The 13037-nt window shown below is 42.8% G+C and overlaps 1 protein-coding gene across 1 annotated transcript in view; it reads right to left on the bottom strand.

Annotated features, from left to right (window-relative positions):
- The window catches only part of LOC139444835 (phospholipid-transporting ATPase ABCA3-like), a 28587-nt gene that overhangs the window by 5328 nt on the left and 10222 nt on the right, over window positions 1-13037 (bottom strand). Inside the window, exons 6-15 of the mRNA XM_071225814.1 lie at window positions 12225-12406; window positions 11714-11842; window positions 11186-11315; window positions 10245-10399; window positions 9414-9569; window positions 8827-9037; window positions 8337-8586; window positions 7194-7384; window positions 5821-6828; window positions 4456-4671 (exon numbers count right to left, since the gene is read on the bottom strand). Of these exons, the coding sequence (XP_071081915.1) occupies window positions 4456-4671; window positions 5821-6828; window positions 7194-7384; window positions 8337-8586; window positions 8827-9037; window positions 9414-9569; window positions 10245-10399; window positions 11186-11315; window positions 11714-11842; window positions 12225-12406 (2628 nt within the window). The remainder of the gene's footprint in view (window positions 1-4455; window positions 4672-5820; window positions 6829-7193; window positions 7385-8336; window positions 8587-8826; window positions 9038-9413; window positions 9570-10244; window positions 10400-11185; window positions 11316-11713; window positions 11843-12224; window positions 12407-13037) is intronic.

Raw genomic sequence — 13037 nt, 5'->3', positions numbered from 1 at the left:
GTTTCTAGGTTTGTCAGCACCATACCCGTGCTCGTGGGTTTCACAGAAGTGGTAAACTCTAAGACCTGCATCAGTTCGGGCTTTCCTCCCACATTAAAATAACACGCCATGATGTAACTGGAAGACTGTTTAAAGCGGCGTTAAACGCAACTCACTCAATATCTTGACGATTATTCAGTGTTATACAACACGAGCGAGTCATAATGGTTTTGTTTTGTTAGGTTTGTAGTTTAACGCCGCACTCAGCAATATCCCAGCTATATGACGGCAGTTTATAATCAAGTCTGGACCAGACAATCCAGTGACTGACAACCTGAGGATGAATCCACGCAATTGGGATACGACATGCTTCAACCAGGTCAGCGAGCCTGACCACCCGATCCCGTTCGTCGTCTCTCACGACAAGCGTAGTCGCCTTTTACAGCAAGCATGGGTTGCTGAAGTCCTATTCTACCACGGATCTTCACGGGTCGAGTCATAATGACAAATACCAGGGACCTATTCACCACAATAGGTTCGAGGGGCATTGCGGTAGTGGTTAAAGCGTTGGCTCGTCATGCCGAAGACCCGGGTTCTAGTCCCCCACATTGATACACTGTGTGAAGCCTATTTACTGGTGTCCCCCGCAGTGCTATTCCTGCAATATTGCTCAAAGCGGCGTAAAACTCTAGTCACTTCTATAGCTTCATTTCGGAAGTGACGTCACCATCTCTTTCGTTCCTGTCTCGAACTTAGCACACTCAGGATTATGTCCGAGTTACAGAAACTATCATGCTTATCTTCAGCCTGTGATAAACAATTTATACTGCTGCGTTAAAAAACGAACACTGGTTATTTTAAACACACATATGCATCACCATCATCCTTAAAATCCCATACGGACCGCCTCCGTGGTCTAGTGGTAGAGCGTCCGCCCGGAGAGCGGAAGGTTCGGGGTTCGATCTCCGGCCGCGTCATACCAAAAGACGTTAAAAGATGGTACTTGTTGTTACCCTGTCTGGTGCTCGGCATTAAGGGGCTAAAACAAGGACAGGTCGGCTCAGGGTCAGTATACTGTGTCCGAGTGGGGTATTCGTGTTAAACTGCGGCATGGTATCTCAGTGTGCTAGCACTATAAATCGGCATCAGTCCGGACTAGTACAAGCACACACACACACACACACACACACACACACACACACACACACACGTGCATGCTCCTCCCTATATAAGTGCAATAATCTTGGACGCGACGTTAAACCCAATTTCACCTCACCTAAAATCCCGTACGTCGAGATACCGGGTTGTGAGAAAAGTGTACTTTTTCATGAATTTCCCGAGAGAAAAGTGAGGCTCAGTGGACCACTCGGTCATGCAAGATTTGAGTATTTGAAACACAACCCCAGTGTATAGTTAGTGCGCGATGAGTCACAGGAGCTTTGTCGATAGCTTGACGAGTTCAGTGGTGTGTTCATAAATCGGTCGGTAAGGTCAGCTTGTCCTGACTAGTCAAACATGCGACGCTCCGATAAGTATTGATTAATGTGCGCAGCTTGTGTTGTGAAACAGGATCCTCCGATCGTGTTCACTTAAAATTTTGCAAATTTATCTTTAGATTAAAGCAATCCACGCCCGACAACATGGTTTACGGTGAGCTTGGAAGGTATCCTCTAGAAATTCAAATAAAAGTCAGAATGATTGCATTTGGGGGAAAGATCATATTAAATTCTGAAAAATTGTCCAGTAGAATGTATCGACGTCTTTTTCATATTAATTCCACAAATAATATACATTTTGTATGGTTAACAACAGTAAGAGATATTTTGTATAAGGTTGGTTTGAATTGGATTTGGGACACCCAGTCCTTCCCCAGTTTAACTTGGTTAAAGGCAAATACTAAAGCCATCTTGTTAGATAACTTTTATCAAAAATGGAATGAAACTGCTACTTATCTTCCAAGGGTAAATACTACACAATGTTCAAAGATAAGCATCGCCATACAACTTAGCGAAGTGGATAGTCAAATTTAGAACAGCTAATCACCGATTACCAATTGAAAAGGGAAGATAGTTCAATGTTAATAAAGATCACAGGTTCTGTACATTATGCAACAGTTATATTGGAGACGAATTCCACTTTCTTCTACAATGTCCATCACTTCATGAATTAAGAAATAAATATCTCCCGAGTTATTATTGTAAGTATCCCACTATTGAAAAATTTAACCAGCTTATGGTTTGCTCCTACAAACCTCTTGTTATAACGCTGGCGAAATACTTAAAGGATGGTTTACAACTTTTTAAGTAATAATTCAATTGCTGTATATACTATTTTTGTAATTACTTTATGTTTATGCACACTGATACACGTCTGTAAATATAAATATGTATATTGTATGCTGTATATCACAATACGTGATTCATGAGTAATAAACTTCTGTTCTGTTCTGTTCTAAACTTCTGTTCTGTTCTGATCCGCGGGATAGTATCTTGTTTTAGTCACTGATTCACCGATGATTGTCGTTACTACCCTTGTGTGTACGTAACAGGCTTCTCCACTCCAGTATAACTACATCTGATATTGGCTCTACTGTATAATCATTGCCTCCTACTTGTATATATACATATTGTATGTCAACCATACTCTGTATATCACTTGTTTGATAACGGTGTTAGAACCTACACCGAAACGACGCTCTTACTTGTAATAAAGAAGTTGTTCATCCATAAATTCTTATCCTTACTTAGTACTCCGACTTCTAAATGCCTATCAAAGAAGTTATCTTGTGACATGTGTGCATTTAAAGACTGATGGTCTGACGCCCGTATCAAGTTAAGATGTAGACGTTGTTATTACTGAATGAAACTGAGATGTTTTCGTCTTTGAATGATTTGTTTGTTGGTTTCGCTCGCTGTCATGGTTGATGCATGTCATTGTATCCAAATTGCTTGGATCGATGCTCATATGGTGTCAACCATTGGATTTTCTGGTCCGGCCTCGATTATTTACAGACCGCCGTCATATAGCTGGAATATTGCTGAATCCGGCGTTAAACAAAAAAAACAAAACAAAATTAATCAAATATGGACCAAAATATCATAAAGAATGCAAACAATTGGGATCACAACTAAAATGTAAAAAAAATGCCTCAATATAGACCAACAGAGAAGGTAAAACTGTCTCTCGGAGTGACTTAAGCCAGTCCTTGATGTTGTTATTGGTAGAATGTGCACAAACGAAAACAACTGTCATCCAAAGTCTGACAGCCCGACATGAAAATTTTGAACTTCACCACATGAGTCAGTATCTAAAAATAGACGCCCTCATGCATATTCATGACCATCTCCACACGCGAGCCCGTGGAGATGGTCATGAATATGCATGAGGGCGTCTATTTTTAGATACGGACTCCTATGTTCCCACTGACAAGGCTTCAAATAACATGACCATTATATGTATTACTGAGCATCGCAACAGTAATTGTTTGATCAAACAACCTTGAACGAAGGACATATCATAACAAACAAACGTACAGGTGATGTCCTCCTTTACAGACACTGAAAACAGCAGTGCAGGTGCATGAACCTCGAGCTCCAGTTCTAAACACAGACGCCGAGACGGAGTCGAAAGTGAACAATGGCATTTGCGCGAACTGGTCACATGTACTGTACATGTATGGGACTCGGGTATTTGGTTACGTGCTGGAGCAGATAGGGTACGACTGACGCGATAAAGATCCACACTCCAGATTGTTTGCAGGCCGCCATCGCAAGGCAGGAGTTGTGCGGCGTTAGGCAACAAATTTTATTATTAATTTATAAAATGCATTATTTTGGTAATCTTACATTCTCCCCTTGCATTTGTGGTCCACGGTCAAAGGGAAGCTACTCTTCCTGGTTTAATAGTGCAAGGGAAGCTACTCTTCCTGATTTAATAGTACAAGGCACCTTATCGGTGTTATTATTCAGGAATTATTCTTCACGTGCTCTAAACAAAGGGAAGTAACCCATGTTGCAGCTGAATTTAGTTGCTATATCCTCTTTGCATCCACACAACCACAACGGTAACACGTTTTTTAAATGTCGGAAACACTTACGTTAGAAGAAACATTTCTAATTCTCGTTTTTGTGGCGTCAGTTATTATTGTGGTGAACGTCATAGCTTTACTTATCCTCATGGAAAAGGATTTCAAACAATGGACAATTTTTTTTCGGGGATGGAATCAAGATTTGCAGTAACTCTTAGCTATAAGAGTGCGTTTCATGGAGACAGTGAAAATGGCGGCAACTTGTGAGAGGCGGGTGCTAGAGCAGGACCTGCTTACCTTTGTTCGCGAACACCTGGTGTCATCACGGAGTTTCCTTTCATATAATTTCCAGCACTATTTTGCCTTTCACGCCCAATGGAATCTGTTTGGGCGGATATTCGAGGCAGATAATTCTCTGGTCGGGACGTTTTGAAGTAATTTGAAATTACCTTTGCAGCAAGACATCACTGCTCCTAACGCACACTCTTCTATGTAGTTTTGTTCGATGCAGAATTCGTGGTTATTGTAGTTGATATACATTTCAAAGAAGGTCATGCCGAAGGCGTGGTGAGGTAACAAGACTGTGAATATCCAGTCCAGGACTCCCAGCACCGCGCCCGCCCTGAACATGGTCAGGAGGAATGTGATCATCACGCTGAACATTCCTACAACACAACGAGAGAGAGAGGGGGTGAGTGAGTGAGTTGGGATTAACGCCGGTTTGAACAGTATTACTGTTATGTAATGGCGTATCACACAATTCAGTGATTGATATCATGAGCATCGATCCGCACAATTGGTAAACGATGACATGCATCAACCGAGTCAGCGAGCCTAACCACCCGATCCCGTTAGTCGCATCTGACGAAAAGCATACTCGCCTTTTACGGCAAGCATGGGTTGCTGAAGACCTAATCTTCACGGGTCTCGCATTTCTGGCAAACCTACTGGATCCATTTCCGTGGTTCTCGCAATCTCAAATTACCCGCCTTGATTTGCTTTGATTGGTCGGTAAAATGATAATAAAGGCCAGTTAATTTAAGATCGCGAAAACCTCGTGAATGGATCCAGGGCTAAGTGTAGGTTTACCGAAATACAAACCCTGGAGATACAGATAATGGTGCCACCTGAGAGAGAGTGTGAATCCAGTGGGTTCTATCTTTGGTAAAAAGATATGAACAGATTAATCACCACGCGCGGGCTCGGGTGAGGGACACAATTCCTTCCTGTGACATTGGAAGGGGCGGTCGGGTAGCCTAGTGGTGAAAGCGTTCGCCCGTCACGCCGAAGACCCGGGTTCGATTCCCGACATGGGTACAATGTATGAAGCCCATTTCTGGTGTCCCCTGCCGTTATATTACTGGAATATTGCTAAAACCGGCGTGAAGCCAAACTTTTTCACTCATTCACTCACTCAGTACCAGAATACTTTTACATAAGGTGTCTCTTGAAATTGGTTAAATTGTTGTACAAAATATGCTTTCACAACCTTAACTGTTCGGTAGTATTCTATAGTCCGAAGACCCGTGAGGATCCGGGGTAGAATAGGTCTTCAGCAACCAATGCTTGCCGTAGATGCGACTATGCTTGTAGTAAGAGGCGACTAACGGGATCGGGTGGTCAGGCTCGCTGACTTGGTTGATGCATGTCATCGATCCAAAATTGCGTGGATCGACGCTCATGATATTATTCACTGGATTGTCTGGTCCAGACTCGATTATTTACAGACCGCCGTCACATAGCTGAAATGTTGCTGAGTGCGGCTTTAGACACCAAACCAACCAACTATAGACCGAAAGTAAATTCCGCCATACCTGTAACGATGTTGAGAATGGTGATCATGGCCATTCCAGATGCAGGAACTTTGAATAAATACTGCAGTGCGTACATGAAAGGTAGTACGGCCCAGCCGTACACCACAAAGATGAGGAACATGATCCCCAGTCTCCCGTCCCCGGCATAGGCTTCTGACTGGAAAGCAGCAAACACGATTAGGAGACCTAGACACGGAATGATGTAGTTGATGAAGTCCCAGGCCAAATTGGACATCCAGAATACAAAAGGTCCCACTCCACTGACGACCTGAAGATGCTTCGCGCCAACCTGCCTCTCCTTGATGAGGAAATGGACGAAGGATGATGTCAGGAAAGCCATTCCAAACATCAAGCAGAAGGCAATCCCAAATCCAGTACCGGCCCCTGCGACAAGAGTTGTTCGAGAACTGTCAGACTGGTTCTGGGGTAAAGGGAAGTTGGTTGTTGTTATAGAATGACCGGGGGATGTGAAATATCTGAGGATCCCATTCAGAATAGATGACAATATTATCGGTGGTGCATGGAATGGTTGGCCGTTGTAGTGACCTCGAGCAGTAGTGTTTGATTCAAATTCTGCAGCAATTATATATTTCACATCAAAAACAGTCACTCCCACATCGCCGACCTCGGATAAAAAGTAATGAGACATATTCTTGTATGTGTCCAAGTCAACCCATTGGGGTTTGTTGGAGGTTCCTTCGAAAAGGCTGACAAAGTTGTTGGTAAGACCCGTTGTTAGCTGTATTGGTGGGCTACCGTTTTGGTATGGAACAATGGTTTTATTAAACTGCATCATGTCTAGAGTGATGGGTCCCTCGTCCTTCCGGCCTGAACCTGAGGCAGTAAGAGCTGCGAAGACTGCGATTCCAAAGATAACTGGGATGAAGAGTTGTATAATAGTCATCACCTTGTTCCTTAGAGTCAGGATCATTTTCTTCATAAACATTCCTCTGAATCGGGATAGCTCCAGATGGACACCTTTCACTTTCTTGAACCCTCGATTAAAAGCTGAAATAGAAGAGAGGATGTTGTAGATGGCTGCAGCAATTTAGTTTGTTAATGTGAGTAGGTGAGTTGGCTTAACATCGCTTCGAACACTCTCAGTATTTCAGTTATCTCACGGCGTGTCAGCTATATGTTGGAGGAGCAATACACCCTAGTGAAACCAATGAGCACGGGTATGGTGATGACGAACCATGAAACAAAATCGTGGTAAGTCTGGGATTCGAACCCACGGTAATACGATTCTGGCCCTATGTTATAATAGATGATCGAATGACCAGAATGACTACATGTGGTCACAAAATAGATATAACTCCTTTCCTGTCTTGTAGTTGACAGTTATCATTCATCAAGGTCACAACATCATGTACCTAGCAGCTTCTGATGATCCCGATGACCTACAGCTCCATAGGAACCCATGTCCGAGAGGCCAAATCCATTCTCGTTGGATTCTTCTTCAGCATCTACCATCGCGGCGTTAGTGAAGCCTTCACTTTTCACGTTGCTAACCTTTGCTGTTACCCTCAGTTCCGTCTCTGAATTGGACGGCTCCGCGTCAACTCTGTTGACCAAATTCAATTCATTATTTTAGACTACCAAATAATTAGTATTGTGAGTTCATGACTCTGTTCCTTTCACAAATTAACAGAAGTAAAACTCTGAGGTCGTATCAAACATTGACATTCAATCAGTTCAATGTTTAGGGAGATTAATCTACCCTACTACATGAAAGGAGAACTTTCTGGCTTGGATTTTATGGGGTAAAAATAAATTGTGCCAGTGAGTGAGTTGGGTTTAACGCCGCTTTTAACAGTATTCCAGTTATATCGCGGCGTGTCAGCTTAATGTGGGAGGAAAGCCCGAAGTGATGCAGGTCTCAGACGTTTACCGTTTCGGTGAAACCCACGAGCAGGGGGTATGGTGCTGACAAACCTAGAAACATAATCGGGGCGAACGGGGATTTGAACCCACAATCCTAGGTTTCTGGCGTGCCCAGAGGACGCAACTCTGCACAGCGAATCGCGGCGCCTTAGACGACTGGGCCACCCGTGCTCCCAAATTGTCCCAGAAAATTGTTCCAACAGGTAACAATGCTCAAGACTTTTGAAAAAAAAGTAATTTGTCTGGCACAAAAATTCCACTTTGGCAAGGTGTTTTGTTGTAAACAAAAATATTTAGGGTCATAGGTGTTATTAAAATAAATACTTGGTTTTGCCACTGTAAACATATCAAGTCTCCAAACAAAGTCCCTGACATCCCCCACCCCCTCCCCCGACACACACACACACATACACAATCCAGAATATGAAATGGTCGGTACCTTAACTAATTCCATTCGATAATTAACATGAGTTTCACACAAAAATACTAGAAAACTAAACTATTTGAATTTCAAAACACAGTAGGAGTATCTTCTAAAAGCCATTTAACATGGAAATACTAAGCGCACACATCATGACAATCAGTTATTACCAAATATGCTTGCATGTGGTGAAACTCTTATATATACTTACTTCAAGAACACCTCCTCCATCGTGGTTGCTGTCGTCCCGAAGGAGGAAATGCCCAGGTCCAGACTTCGTCTTTCAATCTCCGTGAAGAGAGCAGCAAAGTTGGCTGACTCGTCATCAGGCAACAAGTAGGAGAGTTCAGCATTGATCTCACTCTCCATGACTGCTGTAGGGACGTGTTGCTGGACAACTGCCGTCACTGATGCCACCTGACAGGTGGGTTCCTTCACCAGCACTAGGTGGTAGCCAGCTCCTGGAGATACAAATGGTGCCTAGATCATTTAAACAATGCATTATAATTGAAACAATTCCAGAGTCCTTTTCAGCATAAATATGTAGCACATGTCCACATGTCTGCTATAAAACGTTTTGAAAGCTTACTGAGGCCTTGAACCCTAATGTCATTGAAGCAGACTGAAAGTAATTCCAGCATCAAGGTATATTTTATAGTTTTCATTACTAAATACAATCCTACTATAACAAGATATATTACCGTACAGCTTCTTCAGGAAGTATGATGTCCCACAGCACTTGACCACCCCTTCTGCCATGATGGCGATGCGGTCACCCAGAAGGTCAGCTTCGTCCATGAAGTGAGTGGTCAGCAGCATGGTCCGACCCTGTCTGTTCCTCTGGAGGATGTCCCATGTCTGTCTTCTGGCTGCAGGATCCATGCCGGAAGTCGGCTCATCCAGGATGACGATCTGAATACGAAATAAAGAGAATAATATAACATAACACATCCAAGTGGATGTGTAAAAATGTGAAGTTTTTTGTTCACCACGATCCACGCAATTGGGATACGATGACATGCATCAACCAAGTCAGCGAGCCTGACCACCCGATCCCGTTAGTCGACTCTGACGACAAGAATAGTCGCCTATTGCGACAAGCATGGGTTGCTGAAGACCTATCCTACCCCGGATCTTCACGGATTACAGTGAAGTAAAACAAACAGTTATGCCACATAGTACAAAACGTATGCGTTCGAGACAGATACATACGTTTTTGTTGCTGTAAATACCACGAAGTCAGAGCTGATATTGTTAAACTCAACTGACATTGTCTGACCCAACTTACCTTGGACCCTCCAATCAGAGCAATGCCTACGGACAGCTTTCTCTTCTGTCCTCCAGACAGGTGTTGCGACTGTGTGTTTCTTTTGGAATCCAAGCCGACTTGGCTGATCATTGCCTTGATCTCAGCTTCCCTGTCACTTCTCGGGCATCCCTTAAGCTGTAAAGAAAAGATATTCTATATGGCTAGTGTCCGGTAGTATGTTTTATATACCCCTTTTACATATATGTATGCTGTATATACTTTGATATATTTTAAGTCTCTCGTAACCCTTAACGGATGTCACTTATATGTACTGTTATATGTAAATATTTTTACGAGCCCGTGCTCGTGATTTTCACCAAATTGACAATCCACTCTGACCATCAATTTGGGAGTTCCTCGTACCTTAAACTGTGGAATTTAGTAGTACTAACCTTTAGGTTATACCGGCAAGTGTCAAGTGTTCTTATTAACAAACATGGGAACATATGGTAAAAGTCAAAATAGGGAATTGCATCCAACATCATCTTTACCATTGACCAAGTTGGTAATGTCCTCTACACGTTTTTGAAAGCTTTCCGAAGGCTTGGATGCTGTAACCTTGATCAAACAACGTCACATCAAGACGCTGTGTGAAATCATCGTAGAAAGAGCATGCCCCAATGTACCTCAAAAGTTGTGAAATTTCATAATATTATAAGTGTATCACACAGAGAGAAGAAACGATGTTGACGTTCATCACGCACTGCTCTGTGTTCACATGTAAGCTTAATAAGGGAATCGCATATATTCAGACAAACTATACTGCTGCGGATAGAATATTTGAAAGGCTTTTCGTCTGATGATATTTACGCTGGCAAAGAATTCCATGTGTTCCTGTACTGTGAGAGTGTCAAAGAGGATGTTGTGTTGAGGACAGAGACCGAGACTCTGCCGGACACTCTGGGTGTCGTTGTTGATGTCGTAACCGTTCACAATGGCCGTGCCTCCAGATGCAGGGATGAAACCTTCAAAAATCAAACAAAGGATCTCACTGTTTCTTCTTCTCGTGACGATGCAGGTCGTGAAGCACCGTGTGATTGTGTTTACCGTGTAATGTAAATACGACATGGTAATGGTTTGGTCTGATGAATCCTGAATGATAAAGACATTAAACTGGACTTTCCAGGCACAGCAAACCTAAATTATCTTGAATTTGTATTAGATACATCCATGAAGATCTTTAGCAACCCATGCTTGCCGCAAAAGGCGACTATGCTTGTCGTAAGAGGCGACTAACGGGATCAGGTGGTCAGGTTCGATGACTTGGTTGATGAATCTCATCGTAACGCAGTTGCGTAGATCGATACTAATACTCGATCGATCGATACTAATAATATCAGTCACTGTATTGTCTGGTCAAGACTCGATTATTTACATACCGCCCTCATATAGGTGGAATATTGCTCAGTGCGGCGTTAATCAACAAACAAACAAACAAAATTTATCAGATACAGAGCATCTCAAGTAGAACCTGATGTATTCAGTATGTCGATTAGTCTGAACCTACTCTGCTTTTCGGGAAGAGGTCAGTTTAAGAAACACGTGCAATGTTGCTGACAGAGAAAGAGTAGAGATGTCACCACGACACCAACATCAACCAACACACCAATCATTGGCATTGAGTAGCAGTACAGGCGAATTCTAATATACTGTACAAAGCGTAATGAATCCTGAACATACCCGTAATTAATACTGTGTAACTTAAGAACACTAAAGCAACGTAACCTCATGAACATGAATCTTTACTGTACCTGTAAGAACAGACATAGCTGTAGTTTTTCCAGCACCGTTGTGACCCAGGAGAACAGAGATCTGACCCTCGAACATATTAAGACTCATCCCGTCGACAGCTACCTTCTTTCTTGAGCCACGACCAAACACCTGCAATAGTAATGACATTTGTGATATTTCCACCCATTGGATTCGAACCCTTCTTGACTAACTCGTATTAACTGGATGGCGTTTCTTTTAAAGAAACGAGTGGTCACGAATGAATTAGAATGAAACACACCTATGCCTGGCATTACCTTTCGGGTAGAGCTGCGTCCCTTGGGCACGCCAGAAACCTATAATTGTGGGTTCAAATCCCGGTTCGCCCTTATCATGTTTCTAGGTTTGTCAGCACCATACCCGTGCTCGTGGGTTTCACCGACGTGGTAAACGTCTGAGACCTGCATCACTTTTGCTTTCCTCCCACATCTAGGTAACATGCCGCGATATAACTGAAATACTGTTAAGAACGGCGTTAAACCCAACTCACTCACTCACTCACTCATTACCTTTCTGAGGTTTCTTATGGAGATTCCAGCTTGCATTCCCGTTGGTTCCTTTTCAAAGTATGTAGTGTCTTGGTTCGTCACTTCGACATCTTTTGGTTTAACCTGGTTGGTGCCACACCAGTACGTTCCCTAGGAAACAAGACAATAACGTTTAGAAACATGATGTAAATGGAAATTGGGCATCCAGTCGTCACAATAAGGAAAGCAAACGTCCTGCAAGTTGTTTGAACACCAATGACGACCATGAGACGATTGCGGACAGGCCAAACACATATTTCTTACAATAAGTCTTCTTCCAATGGTATCTGTTAACTAATTTCAGTAACGAAAATAAGTTCAAGCCTATCAATTGGATGTCACTCTTTTAATATTTCATTTTACACTTCTTAAGGGACACTCGAAACCATGTTTCTGCAACCGGTTAATATATTTTAGAAAGACATCCAGATAGTTCTTGTGCATGTTTTGATCATTTTGAATACCTTTTCTGTATGAAATTCACAGTACTTACGGTGAAGGGGAAATAGAAGGGTTTGGGCACACCAAACTCCCCCGGCCACACATTGTCCACATACCAGGTGATGAGGAGGTGGATTGCCGTGTCGCCTAGCAACATCAAAATGGCGTCCAGCAGGGAGAAGTTATCACTTTCCGAGACGGGCTGGTTGAAATTCGACCAGTGTACACCTACACCTGGTTCACAGAAACAAACATCAACAGGCGAACCCATGTGTCGGTTTTATGAGGAAGCATACTTTTCCATTCAACCATTAATCTTCAGGGTCTTTTTCATTCTAAAGATGGGATATGGGTGGTACACTGACCTAAGTCGCCGTGATTGACTGTGGTTGAGCTGCGTCGCATGCGACAGTAGCCGATTATGATCCTCGGTTTGTCATCACTTTACCCATGGGTTTCATTAAACATCGAAGTGCTCTTATAAACCGTATTTCCTCGATTAAACGCCAGGGCGTATATTTCTTTCAGACACTCTCACCCCTGGTGTGTAGTCGCAAAGATAATGGGGAGAATTCCGTTCATAACTACTACCCGGCGTTAAATCGAGGTCCGGCGTTTAATTGATACCCTGGCTTTTATTCGAGGTCCGGAGGTTAATCGAGGAATATGGTACCCTTAAATACTAAAGGCGGCGTAATACCCAACTCACTGAAATGAATTACTCTCGAAATGTTGTAACAATCACGAGGTTTTTCAAAACAAACATGCTGTTTCACTTCACGACGGCACGGTGGACATATCATCCTCTAAATTGCAATTGTGGCAACAATTCTGTGTACAAATGCTTACGGTATCAGCTCCTAAT

Source organism: Haliotis cracherodii, unplaced genomic scaffold (genome assembly GCF_022045235.1).
Source record: "Haliotis cracherodii isolate W230 unplaced genomic scaffold, xgHalCrac1.p SCAF_6, whole genome shotgun sequence".
Lineage (NCBI taxonomy): Eukaryota > Metazoa > Mollusca > Gastropoda > Lepetellida > Haliotidae > Haliotis > Haliotis cracherodii.
This window is presented reverse-complemented; position numbering and strand designations above follow the sequence as displayed.